Raw genomic sequence first — 25,104 nt, forward strand, 5'->3', positions numbered from 1 at the left:
GGCTTCACTGTAAGGGGAGGGAGGACGACTACCTCCGCTCCCGAAAGATGGATCTGCCGCTGGGGAGAGAGACCGACTGTCTTGTCTCCCAGAAAGGAGTTCTGTTTACGGGGAGGGAGGACGACTACCTCCGCACCCAGGGGATGGCTCTGCCGCTAGGGAGAGAGACTGACTGTCTCCTCTCCCAGCTCCTGGCTCTGCCGCTGGGGAGAGAGACCGACTGTCTCCTCTCCTGGGAAGGGATTCTGTTTACGGGGAGGGAGGATGACTACCTCCGCCCCCAGGGGATGGCTCTGCTGCTGGGGAGAGAGACAGACTTTCTCCTCTACCGGCTCCTGGCTCTGCCGCTGGGGAGAGAGACCGACTGTCTCCTCTCCCAGGAAGGGGTTCTGTTTACGGGGAGGGAGGACGACTACCTCCGCTCCCAGGGGATGGCTCTGCCTCTGGGGAGAGAGACCCACTGTCTCCTCTCCCGGCTCCTGGCTCTGCCGCTGGGGAGAGAGACCGAATGTCTCCTCTCCCGGGAAGGGGTTCTGCTGCTAAGGAGGGTTATTGACGACTTCCTCCTCTCCCTTATTTCCTGGAGCTGTTACAGGGCCGGCGGCTCTCTGCCCTGTTGCCAGCGCTTCTGCTGGGGTGGCTCCCTTGTCCAAGTTTATAAGCTCGGGGCCCAGCTGCTGATCTGTATCTAGCAGCTCGTTGTCGCTTATGCTCTGTTGCCAATTCTCTAAGGCCAACCTCCATGATTCCCAGACTGCTGTATCATAGCTCCCTGCAGGCTCTGTGGCATGCTGTTTAACGCAATCTATCAGTCTTTTGTATCTCTGTTCCATCTCCAATTCCTTGCCACATATATAATCCAAATCGGCTTGCAGCCAGGGTACCCCTGAGAGACTCAGCAGGCTCCCTCGGTACTCACAAATGTGCTTAAGTCTCCACTCCTCCCGACTCCCAAAATCTGGGTCCTCTGCCATTAGTTCAAATAGTAATCCAGGGCCGCAGTAGCCAAAGCCCTCTGTGGGGACACCATCACCCAGCCATAGCCACACTTGCATAGCATACCATCGGAGGGCCCTGTAACTGTCATCCAGAACTATCTCCTCCTGGACCAGTCTATCCAATTCAGACAGCCATTCCACCTGGGGCTGTCCTTCCAGGCAAGGTACTCGGAACTTCCACTGGAGCCAGTAATCTTCGTCATCAGGGGAGAGGGTTGTTACTCGACAGCCCTGCTCTTGTTGAAGAGCCTCCTTCCAGAGTCGTCGGCAGACAAGGTCCCTTTGTGCCAGCATGTCCCAATATGAACTAGGACCGTCCAACTGGGCCAGTGCCTCCTCTGCTCTCCTTAGGAGCTTGGTTCCCATAGTTACCGGTTACTGTGGCACGTCTCCTCTGTCGGCAGAAACTGTGTGATAGAAGCAGATCCCATCGCTGCCACCAATGTGATGGATACCCCGGCTACCCCGACTGGGTAGCTCCGCCAAACGGGTCCTGCTTCCTCTCTGACAACTGCAGCTATGTAGCTGGCAAGTGACCACAGCCTGTAGCCACCCCTGATGCCCAACAGCATCAGTACCCAGGGTCCCACCCTGTGACAGACTCCAGCTACCCAGGCTGGGTAGCTCTGCCTGAGAATCCTTTCTCTGCCTTGAACAGGCTGCTATGTAGCCCAGGAAAAGTGATTTTAGCTGGAGCTCACCTAAATAACTAGACAGACTAGCATATTCAGGTGAAACAAGAACTGCTTTAGACTAGATAACAACAGGGGTGAGGATATAGGGGGGTAGGGGTTTATTGCACAGAAAACACAGCTTTTAGACATTTCCAACACATGGGGGTAGTTACTACACAAATAGAAACAAATATTATACAATGAGACAAACATCAGACAATGGTTAGTTAAACAGATTCTAATCACATCCTGACTTACAAAAGGACAATGGATGACTCACACAATTAACAGAAAAACACTTCACACCTAGACTAGATAACAACAGGGGGAAGGTTATAGGGGGTAGGGGTTTAACCCTTGCAGCCTGGTATCAGTGACAGTGGTGATTCATCTTCTGTGAATATAAAAAATTGACTTTAATATCCTTTTAAGTCTACATGTAATGCACCTTATTGTCTGTTTTTTATACACTGCTCTCCCCTCTAAAACAGACATTTCTCTTTAGTTTGCCTCTAAAATTGTCCATAGACACTGCATAATCTTCAGTTTTTATGCATACAATTCCTACTGTCTATCAAAAGATTACAAGTTAATGCAAGCAATATTAAGGTCAATGAAAATCTACTTTCCATTAGCTGTTTAAACCCATTACCAGTGGGGACGATGTAGGGACAGTATTGCCAAGATAGTTTCAGCAATAAGTTGCCAACTAGTAAAGCAGATCAATGGTTGCAAACAGAGAGAAATTAATGACTTGTCTTGATGAGGAAGGAGCAAAATTCTAAATCCTGGTCGACACATTCTAAAATCCTGCAACATTTAGAAATGGATACACCAGCTCTTACAACTTGTTTTCCATCTGATGGTTTATTCATAGATGTGTCCATTTGACTAGTAATCGGTACCATGCAACCTTTAGCATTCCATGTCATATTTAAAGTAACATTTTCACCCATTTGAAAGATATTACTGTGATTAAAAGGAACATGAAACACAAACTCTTTCATTCATGATTCAGAGAGAGCACCTTTCCAATTTACTTTTATTATCTAATTTGCTTCATTCTCTTGGTATCATTAGTTGAAAAGCATACCTAGGTAGGCTGAGGAGCTGGGAGCTAGTTGCTGATTGGTGGCTGCATATATATGCTCTTGTCATTGGCTTACAAATGTGTTCAGCTAGCTTCCTGTAGTGCATTGCTGCTCCTTCAATAAAAGATACCAAGACAATTAAGCAAAACTGCTAATATAAGTGAATAGGAAAGTTGTTAAAATGTTGGGTTTCAACATCTAATATCAAATCTAGATTCTCTTCAAAGTATACTTCAGGGGGGAAAATGGTCATGCAAAAACAAACAAACCTGTTTCTTCTTCAGCTTGGAGATCTGTTGCTCTACCATGGTGATTTCACGGTCCACCCGATCCATGTTCTGAATCAACTCCTCTTTGGAAAGTCTGGAAGGTAACAGATCTAGATCTCCATCCACACGAGCCGGACTAGATGGAGAGACAGGTTCTAGCTTCCCACCCATACTGCGATCCTGCAGAAACAATAGGAGCATTTTAACATTCAACAATTGAAGAAAGAATAATATAGTAATAAGTCTGAATTGCCTCACTGGTAAACATCCTTTTGGGGAAAAATAAAGGGTCCTAAATTTTAATTCTGGATAGTAACTTTTTAGAATTTACACATAGCCCTCCTTAAAAAAAAATGTGATTGGCACCTAAATATTTTTAGAGGCTTTAACTTTTTATATAAATGTGTAAAATATATATAAAAATATTTTCTAATACATAAACAGCAACAGGAATCCAAGTGTGTTACTCAGTATTCAATATGAAACTATTCATCTTTATGATCCGATTTAAACCTTAGAGCGCTCAAGATCAAACTACTAAAAATACAGTAAGACCTATAAGAATGTAAAAAAAAGTTGTATGTTTATTGTGTATTGTACTGTAACATAAAAAAGTAAAGAAAGGAATTTAACAGGCTTCTCTTCCTGTACTGTCCCATCTGTCTTGCATTTACGTGAAGATAGAGAGTAGAACAAAGCAATTGTACTGGTGCTGCCCAGGTGCATCTTCCTAATCATAATGATGAATGGAAAATGATTTTAAAATTAAAGAAATCAAAAACAGTTTGGAGACTACACTTGCGGATATCTCCAACTATATGTTAACAGAATATACTGACATTGCATCTTGTACACAAAATGACGAATCCAGCTTCCTCCAATCACGGCGTTGCCTCAGGCCAAGATTCCCGGGGGGAGGGGGACAAGTGTGATTGGAGGAAGCTGTATTCGTCATTTCTGAAGTAATAAGAGGCTTCCGACGACCAGGGGAAGCACTGGAGCGGCTATGAAGATTAAAAGGTATTTGAAGAAAACTAGTGAAATGTACATTTTGATGAATTAAAGTGCCCACGTTTTTAATAGGATTATTAAAAACCGGGCACAGATTCATCTAAATTGACATTCCCTTTAAGCAACTTTCTAATTTACTCCTATTATCAAATTTTCTTCGTTCTCTTGCTATCTTTATTTGAAAAAGAAGGCATCTAAGCTAAGAAGCCAAACCTTTTTTGTTTCAGAACCCTGGACAGCACTTGTTTATTGGTGGATGAATTTTTCCACCAATCAGCAAGACAGTCTACACCTTAGTCATCTTAAAGTCTTACCTTAGATTATACTGCAAATAGCCTCCTGCAGCCCTTTCTATATAATACAGCAGGAACGGTAACAAGTTATTTTAAAATTAATATTGTTTCTGGCTACGTTAAAATGGCTGCCAAGCTCCGCCCACTGACGACATCACAATCTGGGCTACATCTAGGCACTCTGCTGAATTGCATTGACAAGTCTGTTGAATCCAACTAGTGAGCCTTTTGTGATTGGATGCCATATGCAGCCGGTTCCTGCTGCATGATATAGAAAGGGATGCAGGAGGCTATGTGCAGTTTAATCTAAGGTAAGATGACTAAGGTGTAGACTGTCGCTTTAACAGAACTTGTCATTTGTTCTCAGTATTATTGTGAGAATATTTATTTAGCAGTATGAAAATCGCTCTAAGTTTGTGTTCTTATGATTTTGTTCCAGAAACACTATTTAATTCAGAAGCCAGAAGCATTAGGATCTGTAAAAAAAAAAAGTAAGGATTTTTGGGTTGGGAGAACTATAACTGATACACACATCTAGTTTAAAAGTATAGACTTTCTCTTGATCCTTAAGACACGCTGCATTTTTGGACCCTATTCAGATCAGTACAATCATTTGGCACTCGCCACCTCTAATCCCACTCATCTGCCCACCCCACACCCACTACCCCACTCCCTTTTAGCATGTGTTTAGCCATTGTGAAACACTTTGCTGTGCAGTCATTTTTCATATTTCGTTAATTTTTTTAATTTTAAACAATAACAAAATAATTCTTTTTTCCTTCATTTCATTTCCAAAGTACAAAATTACAACATAAAAAAACAATAAGAGAATAAAGCACAGCACAAGAGTAAAACAAATCCAACACTAGACATTAAAACATTTAAAACATAACTGTTGCCAATAAATAATCCAAAGGATCTCACATTTATCTTTTAAATTAAAAAGACAGGAAAGCCTAAAGTTTTCTTTCATGATTCAGCTATAACACATTTTTAAACAACTTTCCAGTTTACTTCTGTTACCAAATTTGCTTCATTCTCTTGTTATCCTTTGCTGAAGGAACAGCATTGCACTACTAGCAGCTAGCTGAACACATCTAGTTAGCCAATCACAAGAGACACGTGCACAGGCACCAATCAGCAGCTAGCTCTCACTAGTGTGGAATATGTGCGTATTCTTTCAAGGGATACCAAGAGAACGAAGCACATTTGAAAATAGAACTGAATTTAAAAGTCTTAAAATGACATGCTCTATCTGAATCATGCAAGTTTAATTTTGACTTTCTTATCCCTTTAATACAATGAATACAAATATATACAGTTGTTTCCATTTGGCACATTGTATAGACAGCATTTATCTCCCTCTACACTCATTCCAGTTTAATTTCTACTTGCCCAGGGCGAGTAGAAATGTTGAGCCCTGTGTGTATTTGTGTATGTGAATATATATATATATATATATATATATATATATATATATATATATATATATATATATATATGTATATGTTACGGTTATAGTCAGATATTGGGTAATGCTAGGATTACCCAAGCAGCTGTGGGTAAAGCCCGATGTAAGATCATAAATCCCCCCAGACTAATCGAGTCACTGCATCAAACATATATACGATGCGCTGTATTTCCCCCATCTTCACAATCTTTTTTGCCTCCGCCTGGGGAGTTCAAGGGGGGCAAAGCCTCCATTGTAAAAGGTTCACTTGGGGTGGATACCAGAGAATCGTGGGGAAAAATAAATAAATGTGTAGATGGGGGAATTACAGTACACCGGGCTTTACCCACAGCCGAATTTTAGTACATCGGGCTTTACCCACAGCCGCTTGGGTAATCCTAGCATTACCCACGTAATCCTAGGATTTACCCGAAGTTCTTGACAAAAGCCCAAGTAAAAACATGTTCTTGAAAAGATAAGTTATATGAGTCGGAGTCATCTGTGACATACAATATATATATATATATATATATATATATATATAAATATATATATATATATATATATAAATATAAAACACACACATACATACATACATACCACATGTATGAAAAATGACCCTCGGGGTTTCCAAAACACAAGACCACATTTCCATAAAGCAAAACCACTGGTTATATAATCAGCTGCTCAGTAATTGTGGTTACCTATCTTGTTCTCATCTAAGGCAATCCAAAATATCTACTGTTAGATCTTGAGGACTTGACTTATGAAACTCTACTCAACATATCTTGATAACTGTACTTTTCCTCTGGTTAGTCAATTACGTTTAAACTGACATGTTTAACAATCCCTGTGTGTCTGTTTAGGATTACAACAGCCTCACATTATTTTAGGTGGTGTCATGCTTCTGTGGAATTCTGTGGCTGCTCTTTCTTAAAATGTCAGGGACTTAATTTAAAATGCATTTGTCTTTGGTTATATAACACCTGACAGCATTTTTTATTATTATCCTTTGGAATAGAGTGGAAATTATTAGAGAAAGAGGAACTCCAGTTTATTGTTCGTGTTGAACTTATGTTATTCGGCAGTTATGACCATGTTTTTGGTTTCTCAATACCTGTATATCAATAAGGCCTTGATGATCTAAAGCTCTTTCCGCTCAGATGAGATGATCTAAAATGATCCTCCCGCACTGCAAGATCCCTCACAAGATTATAGAAAGACAGATTTTACTATGCTTCTCTAAGGGGTGTTCCCTAAATTCCTGGTGCAGAGACAAGCCCAGTGCAATATACCACTGCATGATATGACAATTAATTTACACTTAGTGTTTGTATTTTATATTATTTTAAACTTCTGAGTTAGTGCTTTATGTTTTATTACACTTTCACTTTCTATTTTGCATTTTAATTCATTTAGATTCTGTATACAGCAGTATATTTAGGATTGTAATTTTACAAATTCAGATTTGCTTTGAAAGTTTGTGTTACTTTAACAAATTAGGATTGCATTTTGTATATTTCTGTGTATCTTTTAAAAACTGCATCACCTTTATATTTGTTCTATGTAAAATGAGGCTGGCAGTTTCAGAAAGTGGGAGGGACAGGTGAGTTCCCTGGATGTGTCCGAACCTCCCACAACTCTCATTATATTCTCTAAGCATTTTATACCTGCAGGTCCAACCGATTTATCTTGCCAGCTGTATGCAGGTGAAGTTTGCTTATTCACAATACACTTATGTGACAAAAAAGTAATGAAAAGTAAACTATAAACAAATGCAAGTTAAATTTTAGTGAAAATGAATCAGTTTAATTTGTATTTTCTGCAAACTGATGATCTCCTGTTAACTTCACTCTCCTCTGTGAAATTCTCTATCCCAGAGAGATTCATTACTTCATATGGGAGGCAGCTCTCATCTCTCTGGAACTTACAGGTTCCTACCTTTTTCTTAGAAAATTCACTGAGATCAGTCCCTGTGACGTCTGCACTATAATTTCTCTTCAAGTTGAAGAACTTTTTATCATTTGGCCCTCAATCATTGTTATAACAATTCTCCAAGAGTGAATTCCACTAACTGTGTACATGTTTTTCCCTATGAACCACTAGAGATAATGGCTGTTCAAGATTATCTAAAAAGTATTATGCCAGTGTATTGAGTTTACTGAAGTGCATATTTTTACTTTGGCTTTCCTGGGCCGGATTTACCTCTGCTTGTTCCTCAGCAACCCAATCACACCATCTCGCCTGTACATAGGCTGGCTAATATACTGCAGCATTTCAACATACAAAGTCCTTTCTTCAACTTGACTAGTGTTTTAACTAGAGCACTCTAATAAGTAATATTTGATGCACTGATAAAGTTTAATTCCTAATACATTTTAACCACGTGTAAAGAGTAGTACAGCAATCCTGAGTATTCCAAGGTGCTCGTGAAGACCAGGGATACTGCCAAATCCCTAATGTAAATAATCCACAAATGACGGTCCACATCATTACTACTTGATTTATGTCTTCTTTATTTTAACAGACAAAATATAAAGCGCAATGTTTCAGGGTCTCCCCCTAAATCATGGGATTAAGGGGGAAACCCTGAAACGTTGCACTTTGTATTCTGTCTGTTAAAATAAAGAAGACACAAATCAAGTTGTGGTGCTGTGGACTGTCCTAATACATTTTAAGTATGCAGAGGCTTTTGTAGTATTAGAGTTCCATTTATCAAGCTGTGACTGCAGTGTCTAAACTCTTGTGAGACCACTGCTTCCTAACTTTCCCTCCACCTCATAGGTAGTTAAATAACAATGAAAATCCGGGATGATTGACAAGCTATGCTCTCACATAATTGGTTGTGCAAGAGCAGTTAGCATGGTTGCATAAGCAATAGCTTGTTTAATGTTAAATGCAGGTATCAGATGTTGCCTTGCCATTCCCAAACATGGGCTGACAGGTTCCCTTGATGGGAACGTTGTCTACCTGCAATTTAATAAATGATGAGTCGTGTATGTTGTCCCCTACAAAAGGTAGCTGGACAGTAGATACAGTGAGTGGCGTGTTTTAAATGTAGTTACGTAGCTACTATGAACAGCAACAAAAAACTTTTATTCTTTAGAAAATGATGTTAATTTCATGAATATAAGTTAATAAATATAGAAGGATTTTAAGTTGGAGACAGATTCTGAGAATTATATTTAAAATATATCTTATAAACAGTTAATGTTTCAAGAAGAGGAAATTGTACATTCCAAATTTTAACCTTTAGTGACATGAGACACACATTTGTTCTATCATGATTCATATAGAGCATGCAATTTAAAAAACTTTCTAATTTATTTCTATTATCAAATTTCCTGTGCTCTCTTGATATACTTTGTTGAAAAGCAGGGACGTAAGCTCAGGAGCGTGCAGGTGTCTGAAGCACTATATGGCAGCAGTTTTGCAGGAATCTTATCTATTTGCAAGAGCACTAGATGGCAACACTATTTCTTGCCAGACGCCTACATAGGTACCTCTTCCACAAAGAATACCGTGGCAATGAAGCAAATTTAATCATAGAAGAAAACAGAATTTATGCTTACCTGATAAATTACTTTCTCCAACGGTGTGTCCGGTCCACGGCGTCATCCATTACTTGTGGGAATATTCTCTTCCCCAACAGGAAATGGCAAAGAGCACAGCAAAAGCTGCCCATATAGCCCCTCCTCAGGCTCCGCCCCCCAGTCATTCGACCGACGGTTAGGAGAAAAAAAGGAGAAACTATAGGGTGCCGTGGTGATTGTAGTGTATAGAGAAAGAAATTTTTCAAACCTGATTAAAAAACCAGGGCGGGCCGTGGACCGGACACACTGTTGGAGAAAGTAATTTATCAGGTAAGCATAAATTCTGTTTTCTCCAACATTGGTGTTTCCGGTCCACGGCGTCATCCATTACTTGTGGGAACCAATACCAAAGCTTTAGGACACGGATGAAGGGAGGGAGCAAATCAGGTTACCTAAACGGAAGGCACCACGGCTTGCAAAACCTTTCTCCCAAAAAAAGCCTCCGAAGAAGCATAAGTATCAAATTTGTAGAATTTGGCAAAAGTGTGCAGAGAAGACCAAGTCGCTGCCTTACATATCTGATCAACAGAAGCCTCGTTCTTGAAGGCCCATGTGGAAGCCACAGCCCTAGTAGAGTGAGCTGTGATTCGTTCAGGAGGCTGCCGTCCAGCAGTCTCATAAGCCAATCGGATAATACTTTTCAGCCAGAAAGAAAGAGAGGTAGCAGTAGCTTTTTGTCCTCTCCTCTTACCAGAGTAAACGACAAACAAAGATGAGGTTTGTCTAAAATCCTTTGTTGCTTCTAAATAAAACTTTAAAGCACGAACTACATCTAAATTGTGTAACAAACGTTCCTTCTTTGAAACTGGATTCGGACACAGAGAAGGAACAACTATTTCCTGGTTAATATTCTTGTTGGAAACAACTTTTGGAAGAAAACCAGGCTTAGTACGCAAAACGACCATATCTGAATGGAACACCAGATAGGGTGGATCACACTGCAAAGCAGATAATTCAGAAACTCTTCTAGCAGAAGAAATAGCAACCAAAAACAGAACTTTCCAAGATAGTAACTTGATATCTATGGAATGTAAAGGTTCAAACGGAACCCCTTGAAGAACTAAATTTAGACTCCAAGGAGTAGTCATGGGTCTGTAAACAGGCTTGATTCTGACCAAAGCCTGTACAAAAGCTTGTACATCTGGCACAGCTGCCAGTCGTTTGTGTAACAAGACAGATAAAGCAGAAATCTGTCCTTTTAGAGAACTCGCTGACAACCCATTATCCCAACCTTCTTGGAGAAAGGAGAGAATCTTAGGAATTTTAATCTCCAGGAGAATCCCTTGGATTCACACCAACAGATATATTTTTTCCATATTTTATGGTAAATCTTTCTAGTCACAGGTTTTCTGGCTTGAACCAGAGTATCTATCACTGAATTTGAAAACCCACGCTTGGATAAAATCAAGCGTTCAATTTCCAAGCAGTCAGCTGCAGAGAGACTAGATTTGGATGTTCGAATGGACCTTGTACTAGAAGATCCTGTCTCAAAGGTAGCTTCCATGGTGGAGCCGATGACATATTCACCAGGTCTGCATACCAAGTCCTGCATCACCGAGGCCTTCTCCTGTTTGATCCTGGCTACGAGCCTGGGAAGGAGAGGGAACGGTGGAAACGCATAAGCTCGGTTGAATGACCAAGGCACCACTAATGCATCCACTAGAGTCGCCTTGGGATCCCTGGATCTGGACCCGTAGCAAGGAACCTTGAAGTTCTGACGAGACGCCATCAGATCCATGTCTTGAATGCCCCATAATTGAGTCAACTGGGCAAAAACCTCCGGGGTGGAGTTCCCACTCCCCCGGATGGAAAGTCTGACGACTCAGATAATCCGCCTCCCAGTTGTCTACTCCTGGGATGTGAATTGCAGATAGATGGCAGGAGTGATCCTCCGCCCATTTGATGATCTTGGATACCTCTCTCATCGCCAAGGAACTCTTTGTTCCTCCCTGATGGTTGATGTAAGCTACAGTCGTCATGTTGTCTGACTGGAAACTTATGAATCCGGCCTTCGCTAGTTGAGGCCAAGCCCGGAGAGCATTGAATATCGCTCTCAGTTCCAGGATGTTTATCGGGATTAGAGACTCTTCCCGAGACCATAGACCCTGAGCTTTCAGGGAATCCCAGACCGCGCCCCAGCCTAATAGACTGGCGTCGGTCGTGACAATGACCCACTCTGGTCTGCGGAAACTCATTCCCTTAGACAGGTGATCCTGGGTCAACCACCAACGGAGTGAGTCTCTGGTCATCTGGTGACTTGAATCTGTGGAGACAAGTCTGCATAGTCCCCATTCCACTGATTGAGAATGCACAGTTGTAATGGTCTTAGATGAATTCGATTAAAAGGAACTATGTCCATTGCTGCAACCATCAATCCTACTACTTCCATGCACTGAGCTATGGAAGGCTGCAGAATAGAGTGAAGAACTTGACAAGCGTTTAGAAGCTTTGACTTTCTGACTTCTGTCAGGAAGATCTTCATTTCTAAAGAATCTATTATTGTTCCCAAAAAGGGAACTCTTGTTGACGGAGACAGGGAACTCTTTTCTATGTTCACCTTCCACCCGTGAGATCTGAGAAAGGCTAGAACAATGGCTGTATGAGCCTTTGCCTTGGAAAGAGACGACGCTTGAATTAGAATGTCGTCTAGATAAGGTGCCACTGCAATGCCCCTTGGTCTTAGAACCGCCAGAAGGGACCCTAGCACCTTTGTGAAAATTCTGGGAGCAGTGGCTAACCCGAATGGAAGAGCCACGAACTGATGTTTGTCCAGAAAGGCGAACCTTAGGAACTGATGATGATCTTTGTGGATAGGAATATGTAGGTACGCATCCTTTAAAATCCACGGTAGTCATATATTGACCCTCCTGGATTGTAGGTAAAATTGTTCAAATGGTTTCCATTTTGAACGATGGAACTCTGAGAAATTTGTTTAGAATTTTTAAATCCAGAATTGGTCTGAAAGTTCCCTCTTTTTTGGGAACTACAAACAGGTTTGAGTAAAACCCCTTTAAAAGTATTGCACCGCAAATTTCAAGCTTTTAACCCCTTAAATGAGGAAACCGGAGCCGTTTAATCAAATTACAATTTTTAAACCCACTACAGTCCCAGCCACAGCGTTTGCTGCGACTTCACCTGTCCTTAGGAGTTATACGATACCAAATTAAGCCTTCCAGGAACGTTTTCAATGATCACCAGACCCTCTCACATGCAGCTGCATGCACTGCATCCAAAAGAAACTGCGCAATTATGGCGCGAAAATGAGGCGCTGCCTACTATAGTGAAAGGCCCTTCCTGACTGGAAAGGTGTCTAAACAACTGCTTGGCGCCTAAAAACATTCCCCCACAATAAAAGTTTTATAAATCACCTCAGATTTCATAAAAAACTTAAATAAAGTAATCGATTTAGCCCACAAGAGTGTCAACCAGTGTATAGCCCATAATAAGCCTTCATTCTGTTAAGAAAATGGCTTACCGATCCCCAAGAGGGAAAATGACAGTCTTCTAGCATTACACAGTCTTGTTAGAAAATGGACTAGTCATACCTTGAGCAGAAAAGTCTGCTAACTGTTCCCCCCAACTGAAGTTCTCTGGGCTCAACAGTCCTCCGTGGGAACAGCAATTGATTTTAGTTACTGCTGCTAAAATCATACTCCTCTTTTAAACAGAACTCTTCATCCCTTTCTGTTTTAGAGTAAATAGTACAAACCGGCACTATTTTAAAATAACAAACTCTTGATAGCAGAATAAAAAACTACAACTAAACACCACATACTCTTCACCATCTCCGTGGAGATGCTACTTGTTCAGAGCGGCAAAGAGAATGACTGGGGGGCGGAGCCTGAGGAGGGGCTATATGGGCAGCTTTTGCTGTGCTCTTTGCCATTTCCTGTTGGGGAAGAGAATATTCCCACAAGTAATGGATGACGCCGTGGACCGGACACACCAATGCTGGAGAAATTGGAACCTTTTTTAAAATAGTATGCCCTGTCTGAATCACAAAAGAAAATGTTGGGGTTTCATATCCCTTTAAATGAGAAAGTGGTTTGTTACACACAATACATTTAGCATTCACTTAGAAACACTTTTGCAATATGCCTGCAAAAAAAAAAAATGTTTAGAAATGTTATTTTAGGTTTTCTGATAACCTGTCAAGCATACGCAGATACTCCACATGTACCTGCAGATCTAACACTCAAATGTACTCTAACTTTAAGATGGATTCTACGTTTGTGGTGTGGTAAAATGGCCAATTCCACATTACCATGATTCATTGAAGCACTTCCTATACAGGGAGTGCAGAATTTTTAGGCAAATTAGTATTTTGACCACATCATCCTCTTTATGCATGTTGTCTTACTCCAAGCTGTATAGGCTCGAAAGCATACTACCAATTAAGCATATTAGGTGATGTGCATCTCTGTAATGAGAAGGGGTGTGGTCTAATGACATCAACACCCTATATCAGGTGTGCATAATTATTAGGCAACTTCCTTTCCTTTGGCAAAATGGGTCAAAAGAAGGACTTGACAGGCTCAGAAAAGTCAAAAATAGTGAGATATCTTGCAGAGGGATGCAGCACTCTTAAAATTGCAAAGCTTCTGAAGAGTGATCATCTAACAATCAAGCGTTTCATTCAAAATAGTCAACAGGGTCGCAAGAAGCGTGTGGAAAAACCAAGGCGCAAAATAACTGCCCATGAACTGAGAAAAGTCAAGCGTGCAGCTGCCAAGATGCCACTTGCCACCAGTTTGGCCATATTTCAGAGCTGCAACATCACTGGAGTGCCCAAAAGCACAAGGTGTGCAATACTCAGAGACATGGCCAAGGTAAGAAAGGCTGAAAGACGACCACCACTGAACAAGACACACAAGCTGAAACGTCAAGACTGGGCCAAGAAATATCTCAAGACTGATTTTTCTAAGGTTTTATGGACTGATGAAATGAGAGTGAGTCTTGATGGGCCAGATGGATGGGCCCGTGGCTGGATTGGTAAAGGGCAGAGTGCTCCAGTCCGACTCAGACGCCAGCAAGGTGGAGGTGGAGTACTGGTTTGGGCTGGTATCATCAAAGATGAGCTTGTGGGGCCTTTTCGGGGTTGAGGATGGAGTCAAGCTCAACTCCCAGTTCTACTGCCAGTTTCTGGAAGACACCTTCTTCAAGCAGTGGTACAGGAAGAAGTCTGCATCCTTCAAGAAAAACATGATTTTCATGCAGGACAATGCTCCATCACACGCGTCCAAGTACTCCACAGCGTGGCTGGCAAGAAAGGGTATAAAAGAAGAAAATCTAATGACATGGCCTCCTTGTTCACCTGATCTGAACCCCATTGAGAACCTGTGGTCCATCATCAAATGTGAGATTTACAAGGAGGGAAAACAGTACACCTCTCTGAACAGTGTCTGGGAGGCTGTGGTTGCTGCTGCACGCAATGTTAATGGTGAACAGATCAAAACACTGACAGAATCCATGGATAGCAGGCTTTTGAGTGTCCTTGCAAAGAAAGGTGGCTATATTGGTCACTGATTTGTTTTTGTTTTGTTTTTGAATGTCAGAAATGTATATTTGTGAATGTTGAGATGTTATATTGGTTTCACTGGTAAAAATAAATAATTGAAATGGGTATATATTTGTTTTTTGTTAAGTTGCCTAATAATTATGCACAGTAATAGTCACCTGCACACACAGATATCCCCCTAAAATAGCTATAACTAAAAACAAACTAAAAACTACTTCCAAAACTATTCAGCTTTGATATTAATGAGTTTTTTGGGTTCATTGAGAACATGGTTGTTGTTCAATAATAAAATTAATCCTCAAAAATACAACTTGCCTAATAATTCTGCACTCCCTGTAGTAAGGTAAGAATTGTAGACATTGTTCTAAAATGTTACATACATTTGTAGTGGTGGTGGGGGGGGGGGATAAAAATAGGAAAACTGTACAGCTGAAATAAACCTGCAGGGAACTAAATAATGTTCCTGAAATAAATAATCCTGCTTTAATAAAAGGATGGCATATGTTTAAATAAATATAATCTGACCGGTTTAGTAGTGAGACTGTTCATTCTCTACTCAGTTTATACAGAATGCTATAAATAGGAAAAATAATTTTAAAAAAATATATGCAAACGGAAATAGAAAAGATCTTTCATGGAAGCTCTGAAGCAAAGCCAGGATTGTTCCGTTGAAGAAGAAAAAAAAGTCGCTGCTAAAATTTCCTTCACCCTGGTGGTCCAAGATTCTGTACCAGCTGTGGCTCAACTAACAACTATGAATGTCAAGTGACAAAAATACATTAGTAACGGGGACAGACATTAACTTATCTGGAGCCGTAGGGAACAGTTACACGTTTTGTAGCACTATGGTGTTTAAGATATTTGTTTATACCAAGAAAGCTAAAAGGAAAAATAAATATTCAAAGTGATTCATAGCCCTCTTCAATTAAATGATGCTTGGACCTGCTTTTTGAATCTAAGCATTTTAGGGCTGCCTGGAAGTGAAAGGGTTCACACACTACATAGACATTTCCATCTCAGGCTATTAAAATGCTTCCCATGTGGGAAGAAGGACTTAAGCCTCGGTGGCAGACTGCCAACAAACTACACTTCCCCCTCTAATGAAATCCAATGCCCTGCATCTGAAAGCTGCCCACTGGGGGCTGGCAGACCCAAGACAGTTGTTCTTGTACACCAGCTGCATTCTGACAAGGACCCTGCTGTGCTTATCCCTATAGCACTTTCTGTGATATCACCAGCCTGCTAAGCCCATCTACAAAATTGAGCTATCCTTTAAAAAAAAAAAGAAAAAAAAAAAAAAAAAAAAGAAACGTATTTAACCCATTAAGGGCCAGATTACAAATGCAGAGCTAATTTATCGTGCGTGCCCCTTTTATGGGCGCAAAATAAATAACCAGCCATTATAAGTGGCTGGTTATAGCTACCGTAAGCTTGTGGTAGCAATTAAGTGCCCAAATTAGCCTCAAAATAAAGTTGTTGTTTTTTAATGTAGCTTTTTTTCAATAACAAAATTGCACAAAGCAGTTTTTAGGGGTTAAAGTTGGCGGGTGTGGGGTGTTAAAAAAAAAAATGGCGCTGAAAAGTGCCTTTACATTGCGGTCAATGGGGAACTGTGTTTTGACTATAAATATATATGTATATGCTTATATACATATATAGTTATATGTTAATATATGTATATACACATATATGTATATATTCATATATATCTGCTGCCCATCGCTGCGTGACCTACCCCTTTCCTGCTCTAGGTTCTCATGCCGTGTATCACGGCATTAGAAAGAGGCTCCCATTGGAGCCTATGGAAGCAAGCTGTATTAAGCGCACGGCTTCCATGCAATGCGAACACGAGGTCGTATTCACATTGCGGGACACTTCAAATACCAGCACACAATTGCGTGCGCTGGTATTATGAGTGGAGTGCAAATATCTTGCTTGCGAAAGCACAATTTTGCGCTGCACTCCTAATCTGGCCCTTAATGCTATGTGTATGTTAATTGATCATATCAATATCCCCAAAGGCTATTTTTATTTAATACTTAAAAGGACACTATACACGGTACTGACACGAAACCCAGTTCATAACTGGCTACAGCAGGGAATATAAGATCGTATTATTCCTAGGTTAAGTACGTTACAACATGATAGTACTATACAAAGACTAAAATTTGCCCTTTACTACACTGCAAAAGATCTGCTGATTAAATACCAATTTAAAAAGCATTTCAGTCATTTTTGTAGTACAATTTGAATTATTTTGCAGTTGAACAGCCTCTTGAGTAAATTTATCTTTTCTTCCTTGATGTGGCAAATCACTGTCAGGTATAAAGGAATGTCTATATAGATCAAGCAACCAATGTGTAGGATCTTGCAGGATACAATATTTGAGAAGTGTGGGAAAACAAAACACAGACATATTCCAGGTTTGTTTGTTTTCTCTTACTAAACATAATTAAACATTTTATTGAAGATTCTGTTTTGAGTTTAAACCAGGGATTAAATAACTTATATTATCCCTATTTTGTTTTTAACTGATTTGTTAGAATTCTTGTTTCCACACACGTATGGGAACCCAGAATAGAGAATGGTTCATCTGAGTTGTGGCTCTCAGCAAAATCAGACACACAGGCAGAAGTGCAGGGCTGTCAGACAGTACATGGCAGAGCCAGTGTCCCCATAACAGGCATTGGGACAGTGTATTTGCAATCAGTGCTCGACTGCTGAATACAAGGCAGCAAGAGAGATGTGGGGGTAGATTTATCATGATGTCGGATCTGTATGCCCGACATCGCTAAATGCCAACAGCATCTAACATTGCACAAGCATTTCTGGTGAAATGCTTATGCAATGCCGTCCCCTGCACATTTGCGGCCAATCAGGCACTAGCAGAGGGTGTCTTACGACCGCTGTTTCTTAACTTTTGTTTGCGAAACAGCTGCATCGGCAGCATGATAAATCTACCCCAGGAGTAAATTTCCCTTTCCAAAACCCAGCACACAGCTCAGAGGATCTAACAATATAAACATTTTTGTTGTGTATTTTATACACGTGCGTTTTTGTGTTACAAACATTTACTAGCTGCAAAAACTGGCTCCTAGATAATATATATATATATATATATATATATATATATATATATAATTTATTTACTTTAAAATCACAATGGTAGAATAAAAACCATTTGTTTTTGGTTTTTAATTAGAGTAGAGGGCCCTGCCCCTGAGCAGCCACCAATATAGGTCACCTTGTAAAAACATGATGTAGGCTTAAAGTGTTTGTCAAGCCCTGACAGAAACACTTTTAAAACCTTGTTTTTATGTGCAGGTCATTTGCAGTTCTGCAGTAATTTCTATATATACACAAACTGTGATTTCTCATTAACATAGGTCTCATTTTTATTGCAAGAAAACAAGTTCTCCGGTCTCCAGTAAAGGGGAAAAAAAGTGTAAATCTGTAACTGGAGGCTTCCGAGTGAGCAGGAAATCTGCAGATTTTGAATAATCTGCCAGCAGAGCAAACATCATTACTTCATTACTCCAGTCACTGCCTGCTCCATAATTATATACTTCCCTGCCATTTGTTTTCATAAACTGTTAACAACCACAGCCACTGTTTATTACCGCGAGTCTTCTTGTTATTATACATCATGCAAAATAATGAGAGGGAGCAGGTTTAACACCTCCCCAAGAATAGCAGCTGCTACCTTCCCCCCAGATATACAGGAAAACTTCAGGCTGGGCATCACTCTGCAGTGTACATTTATTTAGCAAGACAGAGGCTTCCCGTAGATGATAAAACTGCACCACCGCGTAATCTCATCACTAAACAGCATGAAATTATTCTATAATTTACATTACATCAGGTAATTGACATAATGAGGAACCAATCAAACATTTTAATTTACTTTATTTTTTCTTTTTTTTTCTTTTAGGATATATCTAGCTTCTTAAATTTGTCAAGCCCTGGATTAATGACAAGCAAAAAAACACTTGGTGCACTGAGCTTAAAAACGTGTGTAATGTATATTTATAAAAAATATACATTACAAGAGCTGCTGGTGCAACGCCACCCCCTGCAGACTCGCGGCCAATGGGCCGCCAGCAGGGAGGTGTCAATCAACCCGATCGTACTCGATCGGGTTGTATTATGGCGATGTCTGTCCGCCTGCTCAGAGCAGGCGGACAGGTTATGGAGCAGCGTTATGGAGCAGCGGTCTTTGTGACCGCTGCTTCATAACTGCTGTTTCTGGTGAGTCTGAAGACTCGCCAGAAACAGGGGCCATCAAGCTCCATACGGAGCTTGTTAAATAGAGCCCTGTGTCTATTTGAACACCCATAAAATTGACTTTGGAGTGGGGAACAAGAGAACTCATTGGAAAATTGATTTTCCAACCATGTTGCTGAAGAAACAACAAAATTCTTTTGGCGTGAGATACTGCTAAATTAAAAGATGGAGTGTGTACCAATATATTGTCCAGGTAAGGAAAAGCTGAAATACCCTGGGCACTGACAAGAGAGCACCCAAAACTTCTGAAATAAAATCCTAGAGCAGTCGCCAGACCAAATGGATGCTTGTCTAGGAAGGCAAACTGATAATGATCCCTGTGAATAGGAACGTGAAGATAGGCATACTTTAAATCTATTGTGGACAAACTGACCTTGCTGCACATAAGTCCAAACAGTTTCCATCTTGAAAGTAGGAACCCTGAGAAACTTGTTAAAAGCTTTTAAAACCAAAACTCGTCTGAAAATCCCATTCTTCTTTGCAACAATGAAAACAAACAAAAAAGAACCCTTTTCTAAAATTGGAACTGGAACAATGACTCCAACGGATTCCAGATCCAGACTGAAATAAGGCCTTTACTTTTAAAGGAGCATTTGGAACATGAGACAGAAGAAACCTTCCTCTGGGGTGCCTTACCCTGAAACCTATTCGGTAACCCTGAGAGACAGTATTCAGAACCCAGGGAACAGACTGGAGCTAAGCCTCTTGAAAAAGGTGTAATCTGCCCCCTACCAGAATATCTGGATCAGGGGCTGCACATTCACACTGACTTGGATGAGGGAGTAGGTTTCTTTGACTGTTTAGATCTGTTGGCTTCCATGCTGAATTGGAAGATCCTTGCTTCTGAAAGGAGGAAGAGGATATGTATTCCTTGTTCTGACAAAAGAAACGAAAACGTTTAGGAGCTTTAACACCTTGGTGCTAAGCTTTTAAAAAAAAAAAATGTATTTTTATCTGTTGGCTTTAAAGCTGAATAGGAAGATCATTGCTTCTGAAAGGAGGAAGAGGATATTTATTCCTTGTTCTGACAAAAGAAACAAAAACCCAGAATCTAACCCAGAACCAAACAACATTTTTCAAAGAAAAGAAATAGATAAAGGTCTACATTTAAAAAAACATATCAGCAGACCAGGACTGCTAATGACATACTCTTAGAATTAGTCTTAATTATATCAACTACTGCATCACAAAATAAGAATTGGCAGACTTCAACAGACCCAAAAGAATAAGAAAATCTTTACTAGCAGAATTATCTTCCGAAAACTGCTCAGACTATCGAACCCAACAAAGTAGGCAGCAACTGCACAAGTAACATTAACTGCAGGCCTAAAAAGAAAACCTGCTTAAAAAAATGGATTCTAATTTTCTATCCATATGATCCTTAAATGAAGTACTATCTTCCAAATGAATAGTACTGCACCTAGCTAAGATAGAAATATCACCATCCACTTTAGTAACAGTTTCCAAAAGTTCAACATTAGAGGCTGGCAAAGAATACATTTTCTTAAAACTAGCCGTAGTATTAAAATGGCCAGCAGGCTAAGACCAGTTCTTAGAAACCGTCTCAGAAACAGCATTATGCATTGGAAAAACCTCTGGAAACTTAGCAGTAGGTTTAAAATCAAATCCAAATATCAAGCTTGTCCTTAGATATCTTAGGATCCTGAAAACCTAAAGTACATAATACCTAGAAGAGGATAAATCAGAATCATGATCAGAAACAGACCCCTGATTATCAGATAATAACTTACCCTCTGAGGATAAATCAGTTTAACCAGGATCCTGAACATTATCGAATACAGGCTAAGGGCTAGTAGAAGGTAAATAATGAACTGACCTTTTATGCTTACTTAAAAGGTGGCATAGCATTTCAGATACAGTGGAACATACAAAATCCTTGAATCTAGGAAACAAATATGTACAACTCCCCTGTGTAGAACAAAAAGTAAGAGGGCAGATACCTTTACAAGTAAAACCAGCATTAGTCAAGTTCCCGGGAATAGGGCCCTCAATTCCTCCTGTATGTGTTTGTAACTTTTGTCCTGTCTCCTACAAGTTTTTTTTTATCATTGTTTTATCTAAATGAATTGTATCCATGGACAGCACTGCAGACTATGTTGGCGTTTCATAAATTAAGTATAATAATAATAATAGTAATAATTAGAATGCTTTATAACATTTAAACAAGATGTACACAGCTGAGCTGGAGGCAACACATCAGCAAGTTTGCAATATACATACTTCACATTGATAGGAAAGTGTTCAGTGGAGATAGCTTCTAAAAAAGTTTCAGGGACAAACATAAAAGGCTCCATGAAAAGTGAAAACTACAACAAAATAGAAAACACAACCATAAGGCTATATTCCCCCTGAAAAGTGCTTCTAAAGCAGTACCCTCTCCAAAAACAGCAAGGCCACAGAGCGCTAACCCAACATAAAAACAAATTATGCTTACCTGATAATTTCCTTTTCTGATGGAAAGAGTCCACAGCTGTATTCATTACTTTTGGGGGAAAAAGAACCTGGCCACAAGGAGGAGGCAAAGACACCCCAGCCAAAGGCTTAAATACTCCTCCCACTCCCCTCATCCCCCAGTCATTCTGCCGACGAACAAGGAACAGTAGAAGAAATATCAGGGTGAAAGGTGCCAGAAGAATATAAGGATGCCCCCTCATAATTACGAGTGGAGAGCTGTAGACTCTTTCCATCAGAAGAAAAGGAAATTATCAGGTAAGCATAATTTATGTTTTTCTTCTTAAATAGAAAGAGTCCACAGCTGCATTCATTACTTTTGGTAAAACAATGCCCAAGCTATAGCGGACACTGAATGCCAAGACGGGAGGATACAATAGGTGGCCCATACTGAGGGCACCAGGTCTGAACCTCTACCCAATAAAAAAAAACGCTTCGTCCGAAGCCGAGAAAATTTAAAAAAGGAAAAGCCCCAATGACACTGACTCGCAGTTAGTCCAGAAGCCAAACCAGAGACCGCAAAAGGACTCGACTGAGCCAACAGTCCTCCAAGAGACAACAAACGGTCCCCCACTGCTCATCTTCAAAAATGATGGAGACATCAGACGAAACCCCCAAGGGAATAAGGCAAAGGAGAACCAAGGAAACCAAAAGGTCCCCTAAAACAAAAAGAACACCTCCACGAGTGAGCACAGCTCACAGAGACCCAAAGGGCCCAAACAGAAAGGAGGCCACGCCTATACCAAGCAAAAGCGGGATAAGACTGGGCACAGAGACAGAACAGACGTCTCTCCAACATCCCGCAAGCACGGAATGCAAGTGAAGAGGCAAAGTCCTCCCAGTGTCTGACCATAGAATACCAAAGCATAGGACCATGAAAAAGTGTGTAATACACCCATGTGAATACCCCAAGTTTGAGAACACAAGAGTCCATAACAGGACGACACAGAGGGTACTTGCGAGGAAGAAGCAGTCAAGCAAGAAACAGACCGCAAAAGCAACCCCCAGACAGAGGGCACGTTCCAGGCAACCTAAGTCGCGGGACCTACACACAGGTCCCAAAAAGGGGAACACAAAACCTCAATCGAGGCCCCCCGAGAAGAAGAGTATACCCTCAGAACCTGAAGGAAGAGTAAACCCTTTTCTGATCAATGAAGCAAGTTAAAAAGGAAAATCTATACCCTAGCAGACTAAGCTAATAGGATAAACCAAACAAAGCTCACACATCTAGAGGAGACTGCGAACCAAACGCAGTTACGTATACCGCTCGGCCATCCTGACCTGCACACCCACAACCAGCTGGACCAACCCAGCCTCAAGGATCCAAGACAGGGGAACAAAATATTCCCAAAACAGGTACAGGAACGAGCGTAAGGATAGCACAGCCATCCCCACAGAGTACAAGCACAACCCGACTCTGAAAACAGACAACAAGGCCATAGACCTAGAGATCTATCAAATAAAGTCCCAACAAGTCTGCTTGGAGCCAGAGCAAGGACTCTATCTCCATAGGGAGGAGAATCTCCCCTAAAGAAAAGGGATGATGCCGGAAGGGCAACAATTGTCCTCAAGGCCAGAAGTCACTAGCTAATTTGAAGAGAAATTCCCAACACAGATGTCCTAGAAAAGGACCCCCCTACAAGTAGCTTGCCGAGCAGAGGCACAGCCAACCCATTCGCCTGCAGAACAGGGAATCCACGGAAACACTGGCAAGCTGACCAGGGGAACGCAACCCTAGGGCGCACCAGAAATTGGACATCCAACGCCAGCAGCTGAGTATGAACCAATCACCCTAGAGGCTCAAGCCACACAGCTAACCACCAGATAACATGGCTACTCCGTGGCAAAGAGTAAAAAATACTCAGAAAACCTGGCCAACCATGACCAGGTTAGGTAGATGGAGCAAGGACATAGCCCTACATTGGAACACCCCAACCAGCCCTGAGATCCAAGATTTCAAAACCACCCAAAACTGGGTCAGGAAAAAGGCCAAGCAAAGCTTCAGCAACCGGAAGTCTCAGAGAGAAAAACAGGTCCGGCCACCTAATAGTTCAGGCAAACCTTACCCTAAAACTAAACACCCCAACTGGCCAAAAAGCCAGACACAAGTGTATGGATGCATATCCAGCGAATCCGGATAGCGAGAAGAACTCAAAAGCCCCAACTAAAGGAAGGAATCACCCCTAGCTTAAGTCTAACGTTTCAAGGAGCAAGGCTAGAAGTCATATGAAGAAATTTCTCAGAGCCTCAGGACAACCAAGGGATACCTCAAAGTAAAAAAATCCTACTAGAAGGACTAGTCTCCCTTATCACCTCCGCACAGGCAGAGGACACAAGGAAGAGAAAGGCACTAAGCCTACCCAGCTCCAGAAAACCCAGAGCTAAACAAACAAAGTCCTCGCAGGGAACAACCATCACCCGAAACACAGATCCCTAAAAGGAGATCCACTCAACTGGAGACAATGGAAGAGGACCCAAAGGTCTCTTATAACCCAGACAGCCAGTACACGTCAAAGAGTAAGAGCTGCATCTAGATACACTATAAACAGCTTACGTGTACACCTGCAAGGTTTTAAGATCTGCAACTAGTTTCAAACAACAAACCATCCGCAAGCTAGAAAGCTATCCTGCTGCTTGATCATGCCCAAAAGGACAAATCCAGAGGCCTAAAAATGAAGGCCAATCCGCTCAATTGTGGTAAGGGGCATTAAGCCCTCCAACCCTCCACCACATGGGGGAGGAAAACTCTAAGAAAAATCAGCGGAGAACTCCCCTGCCCGGTCATCTATGACTGAAGGCTATAAGGACTGAACAATCCATCCCACCTCACGGACCAACAGGTCCTCTCGAATGCTTAGTTGAACATGAAAAACAATGATAACCTGAACACTCGGCACTTCTACCAAACCAGTCGAGCAGAACAGAGCCACGTGTCTGAACAGCCGCAAGACTGAACGAACCCGACAGGACCAGCCTGCACCTAGGGTCCCAACCGGCAAGCTGCATAAATTCTTCCTCATAGGGGAAAAAACAGACATTCTTAACATAGGATTAACATGTCCAAACAATTTCCGAAGAAGTAATAAAGAGTATCAATCCCAGAAGGACACAAAAACAAATAAAAGACATCCCATCGGATATAAATAAAATATAAGGCAACCCGGAGATTAACGCCCAAAAAGACACAGGCCTACCCGTAGGACCAGCCAAACGGAGCCCTTAACTTACAAAACTGGGAAAGATCTCAAACAGATGACAATCAGGAGATTACCTCATCCCCACATGTCTAGCAAAGTTCGACAACGCCGATTGCGTAAGCAGCTGTTAATGATTCGGGATGGTTTCGCAAAAAGAAACTCCCTGCATCTCCGGACTCTAACTTTCATCCAAGCCCTCCTTGCGAGACTGACAGGACTACTTAAAACTTCTGTCCCATGCCGAAGAGTACAAC

General features: G+C 41.2%; 1 protein-coding gene across 12 annotated transcripts in view; it reads right to left on the minus strand.

The window, feature by feature from the left end:
• NCOR2 (nuclear receptor corepressor 2) overlaps positions 1-25,104 on the minus strand; it is a 1,025,928-nt gene that overhangs the window by 623,853 nt on the left and 376,971 nt on the right. For all 12 annotated transcript variants that reach the window (XM_053701833.1, XM_053701839.1, XM_053701838.1 and 9 more), the window contains exon 5: positions 3,033-3,212. In XM_053701833.1, coding sequence (XP_053557808.1) covers positions 3,033-3,212 — 180 coding nt within the window. The remainder of the gene's footprint in view (positions 1-3,032; positions 3,213-25,104) is intronic.

This window comes from Bombina bombina, chromosome 2 (assembly GCF_027579735.1).
Source record: "Bombina bombina isolate aBomBom1 chromosome 2, aBomBom1.pri, whole genome shotgun sequence".
NCBI lineage: Eukaryota > Metazoa > Chordata > Amphibia > Anura > Bombinatoridae > Bombina > Bombina bombina.